Source organism: Piliocolobus tephrosceles, chromosome 3 (assembly GCF_002776525.5).
Source record: "Piliocolobus tephrosceles isolate RC106 chromosome 3, ASM277652v3, whole genome shotgun sequence".
Classification (NCBI taxonomy): Eukaryota; Metazoa; Chordata; class Mammalia; order Primates; family Cercopithecidae; genus Piliocolobus; species Piliocolobus tephrosceles.
Genome location: NC_045436.1, coordinates 32788997 through 32802953, shown reverse-complemented (window position 1 = coordinate 32802953; position 13957 = coordinate 32788997). Strand labels below are relative to the sequence as shown.

At 41.0% G+C, this 13957-nt stretch overlaps 1 protein-coding gene across 2 annotated transcripts in view; it reads right to left on the bottom strand.

The window, feature by feature from the left end:
* The window catches only part of PDGFC (platelet derived growth factor C), a 214550-nt gene extending 201081 nt beyond the window's left edge, over positions 1–13469 (bottom strand). Inside the window, exons 1-2 of one of the 2 annotated variants that reach the window (XM_026454137.1) lie at positions 13367–13455; positions 12387–12620 (exon numbers count right to left, since the gene is read on the bottom strand). In XM_026454137.1, the coding sequence (XP_026309922.1) occupies positions 12387–12504 (118 nt within the window). In that variant the 5' untranslated portion in view covers positions 12505–12620; positions 13367–13455. Of the gene's footprint in view, positions 1–12386 lie in introns of both variants that reach the window. The other variant, XM_031935310.1, reaches the window with a different exon arrangement.
* Between the last annotated feature and the right edge of the window lie 488 nt (positions 13470–13957).

The window sequence follows — 13957 nt, the reverse complement described above, 5'->3', positions numbered from 1 at the left end:
TTGTCCGTTGTTTTTTAAGCCTGTGAGGCTGAAGCAGTTATTTCTGCTGCCAAACTTCCAGCAGTAACACTTAAAAGTTGCCAGTGTGGTATGATGCCATCAGTTTTCAAAACTTAGAAAGGCTCATTGATTTTTACTAAGGATTTCTTACACAATCACTTCCTTTAAGGCCAAATGAGCCAACCACGACTGACAGAAGTTACAGAATGAATAAATGTTATGGTATTGACATAAAAATTATTTCGTTTCCTGTGCTTACTTCAATTTCCAAGTTTATTTCTAGCTCCCATTGCCACTAGTCATCACCATTAATGCGCAGCACGACATATTTTTATACATCCACCCACCCAACTCCCCTTTATTGAACCATTTTGGCACAATCATCATACCCAATTTCAGAGAAGATAAATTAATATCCTAATGCAATAAAGTGGCTCTGCTAAAAACAAGATAACTTGGATAGGACTTATTGCTCACTTCTCAAGACAAATGAATCTCACACTAGGGTGGTTATAATAGCAGTTTTATTACAAGACTGGCAGAATGACAGTAACTATAAATCCTAACTGTTAGATTTTTTTACTTTACCTAGTTGTAGTTATAAGTCTACTCTTGTAAGCCAGAACAATTATTTTACAATTAGTTTAGACATGTCTGAGCCCAGAAGGAAAATTTCTATTTCAATCATCTTATTTTCCTTGAAAAGAACCTAATGACACCAGAAATCAGATCAATTCAATCTTCACACATGAGTTTCTAGCCATTTTTCAAAGTTGAAAAGATTTATAAGTGCAATTGCTCAGAATTTTAGTTATGCTTTCCAACTGCAATACAAAATAGCAGTAATGGATTTCCATGCACTAGACGAAAATAAACAAACAAAAAATAAGCTTGCAACCTCATTCTCAAGGTAGAACATGGTCACCATCCTATAAAACATAAAACACACCCCTAAATTTGGACTGCAAATCTATCACTTAAACATCTAGTAAATGACCCAATTTGTTTACATGGCCCTGTAGCTTTTTATGGCCTTTCCATAAAGAAGTTATTACATCCATTCCCTTTATTTTGTTTAAGAGTGTTTGAATGAGCCCCAGAACCACAGGCTAGTTAAACAAGCCTTCCTTAGATGGACGTGGTCTCATATAATTCACCACTACCGGGGAAATTTTCAGAACAATGTTTGTAGTTTTGAAACACCACACATTCCTACACACCAAAAGTATTTCCAGTGCTTTATGCAGTCTTAAATGTTCGGCAGATATATTAAATAAGTCCTATTTTTCCATTTTTCCAAGTAAACTTGTGGCATTTACACTTCTTCCAGAAGATTTGCACCTCTGAGTTTTTGCTACAGTAGGTTGGCCACTCAGAAATGACTGCAAACAAAGATTGCAAGGGAAATGTAAAATCCAGACACCCTAATTGATTTCCTAGGATGTAAATGTTAGTTCTAAAAGGAAACCATTTTAAAGCTGTTAGTTTAATGGGGTGGCCAACTGATGCCTATTAAAAGTTATCAGTACAGATTAAAGATAAATTTTCCACCATGAAGCAAAAACTTTTTAAAAATAAGAATAGAGATGATTTAATTACTAATTTTTTCTTTGTTATCATGGCTTATAACCTCAAGACTGCTAATACTCTAAAGAAAACACAGATAAAACTACTTTTTAAAGGGTTAATATTTATCAATTAGGTATCTCAACTCAGTATCTCTCAGTATCCTAGCCAGATTGTGACCTGGGAAATTGCCTGCTATTTTCAGATTGCAGCTTTTTCTAGAAACAGACAGTTTTGACCACAGTGACTAACACAATGCAAAGATACAGCTGAACCCATTTTATATATATAAAACTGTTATATATGTGTGTATATATATATACACACACACACACATATATATAACTATAAATTTGGGATAATTCTACAACTGTGCATTTTGTTACTGACTTTACTTTTATTTCTAAAAAAAAGTACATTATTTCTGGAGGTCTACATGAAAATGTATTGCCTCTACAATACAACAGACCAGACTTCATAGCATACTAGTGTTTTTATAACTTTAGATGCAGATATATATACACACACACACACATATATACGTGTGTGTATATATGTTCTTTTTCATTTATAGCTCCAGAAATAGTGAGCTTTTGTTTAGAAATAAAAGTAAAGTCAATAATAAAATGCATAGTTGTAGAGATGTCACAGCCTATTGAAAACAAAGAATCCTCTAATGCCTTTTATTATCTACAAAATTAACATATTTCCGGCAGAGATCTGCCTCCAGGACACCCCACCTCAGGTTATGGATGTACAGATCTATACTTTTCATACCAGCATTATCCAACTTTTTCCCTTGTTTTTATAGTACTCACAAAACCACCAACTACTATAAAATGTACTCATCCTTTTAATGGGTAATCCAAAGGCAAATCGCACTCTAGTAAGAGAGAGTCTTTAGTATGCTTGCATAGAACAATCTGAAAATACTTATCATTACTGTGTTTTTCCTATGTTCTTTACAATTTGTACCCTGCCTGTCATTAGATCTCAGGTTTAAAGTACAGTAAATCAGAAATGAACACTGCAGGTTTCCCCCTTTTCCCAGACCCAGCAAGAAATTTCCAGTAATAGAAATGAATACTTCTTTCTTCTAATTTGTTCACGTCTTACATTTTAAGCAAATGTTTCTTCTTAGCACACTGATTTTAAATATCATCTGCTACCATAGCAAAATAAATTATAAAGCTTTAATGACTCTCAATTTGCATTTCTAATCACCCTAGACTATGAATATATATGGCATTATGGGAAACAAGCTGTGATTTATTCCTCAGCAGAAAAAAAAAAAGATAAATAATTATGACTACTTAAAAGACAGATGTCCTTATAAATACGCAGCAAAATAACTGCCAGAAACAATAGGAGATAAGTACCACGTAAGTCCAACTTCTGTTGTTAATGGTTTCTGATCTCTGCAGTGACTCAAAGGGCAGGTGGAATGGCCAACTGGGCATATTTAAGCACAGAAGTATATCTCTATCATGCAAACACTGAAATGCTTAAAATAGTATCCACTCATGAACAAGGATTTCCTAGAATGCAAATAGCATAGCTTCAAAAAATGGCATGGCATCAAGAAGTACATCCACCAAGAGAATTCAGTCATTTCAAATCCTTAAATACCACAAAATCTTTCCAGCATTTATATACACGGGACCCAAATGAAAGTCAGTGGAAAAATGATGCAGATACTCAATGAAGAGTAACCTCATAGCAATTAATTTTCCACAAACTGGAGATCTTTTCCTCCTAAAATGGTTAAAACTGTTTTCTTTGCCTGTGATGTAACAGCTTCATTACCTTAATTCAGCGTCCTGGAAGCTGCCTCCTTTTTATCCCAATTGCGGATCTTTCACCCAGCCTCATTCGGCATGCCATCCGTTTTGTGAATGAAGTGTGAAAACAGCTCTTTGTTTACATAAAGCAGGTAATACAGAGTAGTGTGGACACAGGCTCAGCTCATGAGAGTGGAACTGAGGCTGCGCGGCCTGCCCTTCTAACCCGTTCACAACTTCCAGACATGCCTGATGACTGAAAAACATTCCAGCAACAAGTAGTTATCTGCACAAAGCAGAACTCCGCCACTGCCTGCCTGCTGAGAAAGGAACTGAATAGGAAGGGTTTTGATGGAATCTTAAACATGAAGACTTTTCTTTTTGTTCTGTTTGTTAACTGTCAACCCTGCAGGAAGTACACACAGCATCAGGGCCTCTGAATGCATAAGCGTAGGACATCTTTCCACTTTTTCTAGCCTCTCCTCACTCTCCACAATGATGCTTCTTGTCTCTCGCCCATGATATACCTCTTCATGTGTCTATTCTTTTCCTCAGGCTGTTCCCTTAGACTAGGATTCTTCCCTCTTTTTCCCCTCTCAGACCTGCTTCAAAATATATCACCTCCTCTGTGGGAACTTTTCTCCTTCAACTTCCCTTCCAGACAAAACCAACCACTTAGTAAATCAATAGAGCATTTTTGAAGTGAAATAAAGCACTCTGTGTTCCCATAGCACTTCGAGCACAGAACTAATAGACCATGAAGTAACAAGAAGGATCTGCCATCCTCTGACCGAGTTTCTCAAAGGCAGGTCTGCATCTTCTTCTCTGTGTACGCGGCACCTAGGGCAAAGCTTAGCAAAGAGCACATGCTCATAAACATTTGCTGAATGAAAACAATGTTCTAATAAAACATTAGACCATTTAACTTATGAAGGAGGAGGCACGTGGCTCTGAGTCCTGGCTTGGAGTCAGACCAATGTCCAAACATCTACCAGCTGTGGGACCTTAGCTAAGCTACTTAGCCAGTGAAGCCCTGGTGTTTTTCCTAATACCTCACGGAAAGTTTATAAACTGCATACTATCTGCAAACATTGAGGACAAATGTGGCACCTAACGGTCACTCCTGGAGAGTCATTATTAAGCAATGCAAAACTAGAAGCTTACTCAGAGCCCTTTAGACTCATGCAACTACCCCCTAAAATGCATCTAAATCCTGCTGCTGCCGGGTCCTTCCTGGCAGTTCTTACTGGTTTATCAGCACACGGTGTATATAGTAGAAATGTAAAGCTACATCCTTGCACTTACCATTAAAATGCTTTGTTCTGTTTGAGAACGTTGATTTCCCTTAAGGAATCAGACCTCTACTTTGTCTCTGCCCCGCCCCACAAACCCCAGCAACAATCCAATACACATCTCAGTGGACTAAGAAGCAACCCACTACTATTCTAAAGAAAAAAGTCCAGCTGGGCACAGTAGCTCGCCTCTGTTATCCCAGCACACTGGGAGGCCGAGGTAGAAGGATAGCTTGAGCCTAGGAGTTCAAGACCAGCCTGAGCATCACCGTAAGACCCCCGTCTCTAAAAATAAATACAAATATTAGCGGGCAGTGGTGGCACACACCTGTAATCCCAGCTACTTGGGAGGCTGAAAAGGGAACATCACCTGAGCCTGGGGAGGTCATCAAGGCTGCAGTGAGCTATGATCACACCACTGCACTTCAGTTTGGGTGACAGAGTGAAATCATGTCTCAAAAACAAAACAAAACAAAACGAATATAAAAGGGGAAAAGCTAAGTACAAAAAAAATCATAGTTTGAAAATAAAAGAGGAATTAAGCAGAACAGCAAGGGAGCAAATTTAGAGAAGACAGCCTGGCAAAGATGGTCTGGTGTGGAAACAGGGCAAATAACCGTCCCAGGAGGAAGCTACTCAGTCACCAAGGGATGACAAAAAGTGGTTTGAAGATGGCACATGAATTCTAACGAGAAATCTGATGACAAACAAAATTAACAAAACTAAATTTAAAATGCATTCCCATGAGGTAAAAGATAAAATTAGCTAATGCTACCAAAAATATCACTTATAACAACTTGGCTTTAATTATAAATGTAGTTATTACAGTTCCTCTTTATAATGTTTAGCTCCCTTTGTTTTCAGATTTGGGAACTCTGCAAACAAAAAGTTTAAAAAGGTAAATTAAAAATATTTTAGGCAAGCCATTCAAGTTTATAGCTATGAATTTATTTTCTGAGGGTCTTGAACTTAAAAAAAAAAAAAAAAAAAAAACCTTGAACTTCTGAATAGAATATCCCACAGAATACAGTGTAAATAAAAGTTAAGGCCACTCATTAAATATATTTCAAAAATAATAGGTTATACTTTCTAGCGTTCACTAAACATGCTTATTTATTCATTTTTATGGCACTTTTATCATTAAGACATCCTGCTAAATGAAATGTTTAAATTATTACCAAAAAGTTTCCTTGTGGAACCAAGCATGGCAATGTCAGCCATATTCTTCATCACCATCACTGAATAAACCAAAATATTAAAATAAACATCCTTTATCTATATACCTGCTTAAAGTATGGTTCTAACATAATGGTAACCATTATAAAGGTAGTATTTCCAGTTATTTGCCAATTTGTCAGATGCCTACACAAACAGAAGTGTTACTATATGTGTGTGTGTGTGTGTGTATGTGTGTGTGTGTATATATATATATATATATATATATATACTGTTCCATTTGACTAATGGGATTATTATGAGATTGTTTCCCTTACTGTTCCTGTAAATATTTCGGAAGCAACAAATTTCTACACCTCATCTTCCAATCTGAAAAGCATGCAATCCACTAACATAATAAAGAAATGCTTTTATAAAAAATATCTGAATTTTGAAACTAGGATTCCATTTGCCTAACTGGTTCTCACATAAGGAAAAATATATCACCACTTTAGCAGTTTAATAGTGGCTCCCAAGTGACCTTGACAAAGTCAAGTCAACTTCCGCTGTCTAGGCCTCAATCTTCACGCCAGGGAGGATAAGCTCCTGGGGTCTTTCTAGCTCCAACATTCCTCATATCACACATGCTGCTGAGTTCTAGCCTGTGCAAGTTATCCTTGAGCCACAGGTAGAATACAGAAAGCACACAGATTTTGGAGGCTTGTCATCTATGCAACATTTTCAAGAGTCCTTGGTCTGCATCACACAATAGTCCCCATCTTCAGAAAATATAAGCCCATGCACAGCAATTACACTTTTAAAAGAGTAACCAGTTCTAGGAAACCTATCCATTTGCCTGGTACCTACTCACTCGGTAACATCTATCATTATCAAGAGTAAAACATGGTACTCTGATTGGCACAACCCATCACTACCAATACATGAACAAGCATATCTTCCTATTTAAGAAGTCAAGCAGTGTGCAACTTCCAAGACCAAAACGATATCTTAAAAGATGGCCTGTTGTTAAGAGTTAACACCATAGCCTTTCTTTAATAAGATACTAACTACCTCCAGAACCTTTCAACAGATGCTTAGCGGGCACACTCTCTGCCATACCTGTCTCAGGTGCTGGAGTTCCTACAGGAAGCAATTCAAACAAGGTCCACACTCTCAATGACTTAGATTTTACGGTGGGGGTGAGGGATGTCAGTAGATAATGAATTAATTAATAAATTAACAACAAGAATATCAAGGAGTATTAAGTACCACATAATTAATAAATTAACCTTGAGAAGATAGAGGTGGTTAATTTAGATTTAGTGGTCAGAAAAAAAGACCTCTCTGAGAAAGTGAATCATTTAATCTAAATGATGGGAAGGTGTTACCCATGCAAGAGCAGCTGGTTAGTGTTAGCCAAAGAGGCAGGGGCAAATGACTGGAGGTTGCAATTGCATGCTGAGTGTGCCATGTCCACCTTCCCATCTCTCCCCAGGCCATAACCCTTGAGGAGCTAAAACCAAAAGAGCTGCAGGAAGAGGGCTTGAAAGAAGCCATACCCCTTCCTTACTCCAGGTCCTCCAAGTCATGGGTCAGGCATGAGCTGCTAAGAAGAGAGGAAAAAAGATAGAAATTTTAACCCCAATAGGAACTAAATTGTCCAGAGCTAAAAGTGTCAAAATGCTTAACAATCAGTATGGCAGGAACACTGATCCATCAGGACAGAGGCCAGCAGGGTTGCAGAAGTATCTTAGAGGCCTTGAGCAGTACCAGGCATTGGAATTTCTGCTTCATCATGTGTTGGTCCATTTGTCTTAAAGGAGTTGCACTAGTCTCTTCCCAACTCATTGGAAATATTTCAACATTTCAACATTTTGGTAATCAGTAAGGTAACTAACACTGGTGCATACTAAATGATTACCAAATATTAGATGTCTTCTTAGGAGATTTAATAAAAGGGAGATATGAAAGATAAAATCATAGCTAGAGGTAGTGGTGATGAAAAATAATACAACATACAGATTGTTTACAACTGATCTTAGCCAAAAGATAACGAAGCAACAGGGATTGCTTAATAAATGAGTTATATAGAGATTACATAGAGTTAAACAGAGTTATATATTCTGATTATGTATAATGCTTCCAATTAGAAACACGAAAATCAGAGTAAGTAAATGAAGGGACTTTATGACTTCTGCCATTTTGGTTGACACAAATAGAAACCTATGGGGAAAATTTCATCAGTCATGGAAACTTTTTTGTTTCTACTATGAACGTTATGAATGTCTTGATTCATCATTACTTATTTAACATACCACCTTATCATTAGAATTTTGTTTCTACAAAAGGTGCAAAGGTTTATAGATAAAACTTAGAATCTTACCAATCTAAAACTTGAAAAAAACATGAAGTGGAAGTTAATATACAGAAGATATTTAAGAAATAAGTTTCAGGAAGGGTGAAATAAGAGTAGACAAGGCTAAGGTTTCAGTGCCTGAGCAGAGCAACAGCTCGTAGAAGAGATGGCAGCACTGAGGGAAGTTTAGTGTCCAATCCCATCCTCTATTTACAACGATTTAACAAATGATATATTAATCCCTGAGGCTTCCTACAAACCAATCTAAACATCTTTTAGTGGTAAAAGCAAAATATATCATCCATCCAATATCTATGATTACAGTTGATACAGAAGAAAAATTACCATATAATAGAGCTTTTTAATCACCTACTGTGAAAAGACAAAATTCATCACTACATAATGGCACTGTACTTGTTCAACTTCCTCAACTATCTCAAACAGCAGAGAACCAAGAGGAAGTTTTTTCTCTTTTTTTTTTGTAAAAAAGCCTTTAAACAACAAAAATAAATGTCACAAAGGTCACGCAATAAAACTTACAGGGAAACTTACAGGAAAGTCCCTTTAGTCTGCAGTTAGAGCCTACTTACTCGTGGACACTGTTCTAAATATTGTGGTTACCTGTTTTTGATAAAACAGAGATTTGAAGTTGCCACCTAAAAACGATGGTGAGGGGATTGGACACCTTTTTTAATTTTCCATTTTTAACTTAAATTTTGTTAGATACAGGCACAGTGGCAGTAGGAAGAGAAAGCTGGCACTGATAAAAAGAAATGGAAAATCCAGGAACACAAGATACAGGCAAAAGGGCATGACCAGCAGACCAAAGTAAATTGCCCCACATGCCACAAAAGCCCTTGAGAAAAAGAACACATACAATAACTGATGTTCATAAGACCAATCGAAGCAAATAGCAGCATATTCCAAATCCAAATTCAGAATGGCTAAAGAAAATGAGAAAAAAGAATATGCACGCTCTTGATCTATGAGTAAACTAAAAATCACTCACCAACAACACAGGTAGAAGAGGCATTCCTCCACCAACAACTTTGTCATTGACATCTCTTTGTGCTGTATGCAACAGACAAAGTAGGTTTTGTTTTGTTCCTGAATGTATGATTCTTTCTGCTACAACTCAGAAGCACCATCCCAGAACTTAAATCATTCCACAATAGGCATTCTCATCTAAACCAGTGTGCACAAAATATGAGTATTTTTCACCATGATCATATACCAAGTATACAGAGCAGACACCCCCCAAGCAAGTCAATGTTATCTTTTAATCTCTTTCCTCAAGTTAAATCTGAAAACCCTTGTTTTCATATATGAGACAGGGTCAGAAGTAAGGTTAAAAATTAAGTATGGTTTATGAAGTCAACTTATAATACTAGAGGATAAAACTGTACAGTAAAAGTGGCAAGAATTGCAACCCAATGGTAGGTCAAAAACCAGATACCTAACAATAGTGTAAATGACACTAACCCTTCAAAGCTACTTCTGAACCATGTCCACATGATCCAGTCTAAATCCATGTATGCGGCATTGGCCATACCCATCAATTTCCAATTCTACTTCCTCTTGAAACACCAAGTTAATATTAAAACTGAGCAGCCAGAGGTAACTGATTGAATAAACACCATTAGGGACTTTAGAATACTCAAGAAAAGAGAGTATCATGACGAGGGGTCCTTGAAGACAAGAATGAGCTGCTACAGTCATATCAATTTGGACATTTCAGAGATAGAGAAGACCGTTCACAAAATGATTCAATGCACGAACTGGGTCAATGGGATCTGGGCCAATGGGATCTTCTACGTGGTATCCTCAAGGAGGGTTCATATTTACAGGACTGTATAACTGTCAAAATTGAGATAGCAAGAGGCCAATAAAAAAATCAATCATAATTCAGTATGTGGGCAAAAAATTACCCACATAATGGAAAATTTGAAAGTCAAACAGAAGAAGAAGTAGAAGTAGTAGTACTAATGGTAATGGTAGTAGCTCTAACAAATCTGATTACATTCCAGGGGAATCTTCTTCAGCACCCACCTGTTATCCTCACATCTTCAAACTTTGACGTACAAAAATCAACCTGAGTATGTGCAAGAAAATAGCTCTATATTGCCCCCTAGTGCTGGCCAGTGCCACTTCTCCTTGGGCTAAAAAACTACAAGTAGTTCCTCTCCTTCTAGTTACTTCCTGCCGCCATCCTTAACATAGACCAACCCCTAAACATAGCCCAAAACTCTGCCCATAGATTAGGAAACAAGCAGCAATTTTTGGCATCATGCACCTTAAGAATGGAAATGGCCCAGCTTCGGATGGCAACAGAATGTGTGTGGCCTGGATTAATGAACTCATCCCTGAAGGTGTGAACCTACTTGGGTAAAGTGGCCTGTGACCACATGCTTCATGACAGCTCTGGGCCCCTTACAAAGTGATGATAGCATGTGGAACACAAGAGAGAACTGCAAGGAAAGGACAAAGAGAAGCACAGGTTAGCAAAGAGATTCGGGGAGATGCCAAGAAAGGCTTGATAAGACAAGGCAATAGGAGAAATGATATGGGACAGGAACAGTAAAAAACAGAAGCCAGGAAGCCAGGAATATTGTGCATTGTTGTCATTATGGAGGAGCTTGTCTAGTAAGAAGCAATATTTTGGACTGGACATTTATTTTACATGAGAAAGAACAAAGGTTGGTCTGATCTGTTTCCTGCACTGGTACAGCTGGTGCTGTGGCTCCTTTGATCACTTTCCCCCAGTCCTCTGCAGCTACTGTGATTAGAGATAGATCCTTAGGCTGCCCTTTGATCAGCAGCTCAAGGAGCCTGCAGGTGCCATGTGCCATCACATTAGCAAGTTGTAAGAAGCACCGTACTAATATTGGCTGATAAATGTGATACTATGTCTTGCTGCGCAACAGCAAATACAAATAATGTTTGCAAAAGTCCGCAGAATCCTTGTTTTATCTACTTTTATACCCTAAAACTTTCTGTGCTTTCTTAAACATGAACACTTCATAGAGTTTAAATTCAAAGTTGAAGGTTTGAAACACCCCAATATGAAAAGGAAAAAAAATCACTGTGACTTAAAACTATAGCACACCCCATTTTAATTTTGTAGTTATGCCACTTGTGTTCATTTTGCATGGTTAATGAAGTGACAGAATCCTTGCATTCGGAATAGATGATATACAAAGCAGTAAAAACATGTGTATTCCTTTTCAAGTAACAGTAAGAGCCACCACTTGTAAACAGGGCGTTAAATATTCCAATTTTAGACAGCCTACATGAACATTGTGGTTTCATGTGCAGTATAAAATTTCTATTTACAAAGTATTCTCAAAAATGACTTCATAATGGTAGATGAAGAGAAAAAGAGTTTAGAAATTGAATGATGTAAATCATATGGGTTCAGAGGCTAAGCAAATTACACACCCTGAAGCTGCCCTGGCTTTATGAAAGGAGCCTTTCTCCAGCTCTGTGCAATCCCAGCCCAAGGGAACTTGCATCTGAGAGTTTTCTAAACATTTCAGGTACACTTGAAAGCTGAAAGTAATTCTCATTTCCTATGCAGGATTAAGTCGCTTCCAGCACACACAAAATAGCAGTCATTCACCAACACATACAAAAACACACCACCAGAAAGGTAAGGACTTCAGAGTACAAAGGCAAGTTTAAAAAACAAAAAATAGGGCGCAAGAGAAATACACTTTTTAATTCCTCTAAAAACGACCACACAGCCTCTTGACCTCTATATTTCCTATCTACTCATCGATTAATTGATGACTTCGACCTAGAGTGCTTCAATTAATGCGGCTGATACATTTCCTGACGGACCCCCCTCGCCCTCCCCAAATCTGAGTAAAGTCAAACATGCCAAGACTCATTCATTTTGGATTCGTTTTTAGAGGCAGTTCTTGAACTTCTAACTCTGGCAATGAGCGAACCTGCAATGTGCATTTGAAGTGACGTTCACAGTCGCTCCCAGAATGTCCTCACTCTAACTGAGGCTGCAGTGGCACTCACGTTGCCCTCTTGGAGCTTTGTGGCAGCTCCCAAAGTTGCAAACTACACTTAACCTTCAACAGTCCATGCCAGTGAACGGAGCGCGTATTTGCATGTAGAGACCAAAGATACCTTCACAGTCTGGTGTACATCACATACCAACGCACAATGCCAACGTTCACACACACAGCGAGAAACAAGCAGGGGGAGAATGGGGGAAAGACTCACCGTTCTGTTCCTTGTTGCTGGAGAACTGGAATTTACTACTCAGGTTGGATTCCGCCTGAGTCCCCTGTCTCTGGCCGGCCAGGGCAGATGTCAGCAGGAGAAGCCTGAGGAGGAGCATTTGGCTGACTGGGACGAGAGCTCACTCACGGCGGGCACTTTGGAAGCAGCGACTCCCGAGTCTCTTTCACCACCGCCAGGGGAAGGCTGCACTGGGGTGGAAGCGCCGAGCCTGCTCTGGCAGCAGAGAATCGCAGGGTAGTTTCCACATAATCCCATCCAAAACTTTTTCCTAGAGCCCTCTTCTGTGTCTCCAGTTTTTGAAAAGGATCAAAGCAAAACCTGGACCTGAACCAGTTTCCCAAGGTTTAAACAAATCCTGAGCTGTGGCGAAGTGGTGGGGGTGGGGGTGAAGGCGAGGGAGGAATGAGGGGGTGGGGACGCGGGGGAGCGGCGAGAAGTCACCAGCAACTTGCTGGGAGCACCTGTCAGTTCGGGGGACAGGACAGAGGCGAAAACTCAAGGGTCGCGAGCAGCCAGACTGGAAGCCAAGTCGGCGGCGAGCAGTTTCTGATCAATAACAAAGCTGCCAATAGATGAGGCTCTCCGGGCGCCCCTCTCCCCCGCCCCACCCCCCACCCCCGAAGGGGGAGGGGGAAGAAACAAGGCGAGGGCGCCGCGGCGGGTCCCACTGGCCTGGGCGCCGGAGCGGGGCCGGGGGGCTCCGGGCCGAGGCCGGCCCAGGCGCAGGCGGAGAGAGGCCGCGGGGCTCCTGCTCCCCAGCCCGGCGCGCGGTCGGCGCCGCGTCCCGAGCGCCGCAGCACGGATTCCGGCACCTGGCTTGAGTTTTCCGCGACCAAAGTTCACCTTGTTCGGGCGCGTCCCCCGCTCCTCAAAGCCTGGGGCAATTCGGCCGCTCGGGGTCGCCGCGGGGCTCCGGTCGTTCCCGTCCCCTCCCCCCACGCCTCGGGCTCCGCGCTAACCTCGGGGCTCGGCGCGGCGTCTCCGCACGGGGTGAAGAGAGAAGGCCGGGGCGGCCGGGAGGATCCGGCTTGTCCCCTCCCCTTCTCTACCTTCCCCCCGCCGGGCGGCAGACAGGAGGTGGGGGCCGTGGGCCGAGTCCGGGCGGAGCGCGCTGCTGGCGAGCGGGGGAGGCTCAGCGGCTCTCCCGCAGGCTGCCGATGGGGCGGGCGGGGGTCGGCGCCTCTGGGAGGGGCAGCCCAGGGCCGCGTCCGCGCGAGCGGGCTTGGCCGCCCACTGGCTGTCAACAGGTGCTGCGCAGACAGGGGGTGCTGCGGGACTCTCTGTGGGCAAGACCCCGATGGCCCAGGCGAGGAACGCGGCCAAGGCGGCCCCTGCTTTCCTTTCCACGGAACACCTCTAACCCCAGATACAGAGCACGATGGGTGGTGAAGGGTGCTGCAGAAGTAAGAAGTGGGAAGGAACTTCTTGCAACTCTCCTTCTGCCGCCCCCTGTCGCCTGACTTGCCATTAGTTTCCAAGAGGGATGCCCACTCCCTAAGGTCTTTGCTAGGACCCTTGGCCAGAGTTTCAGAACAGAAAGAAGGGAAATG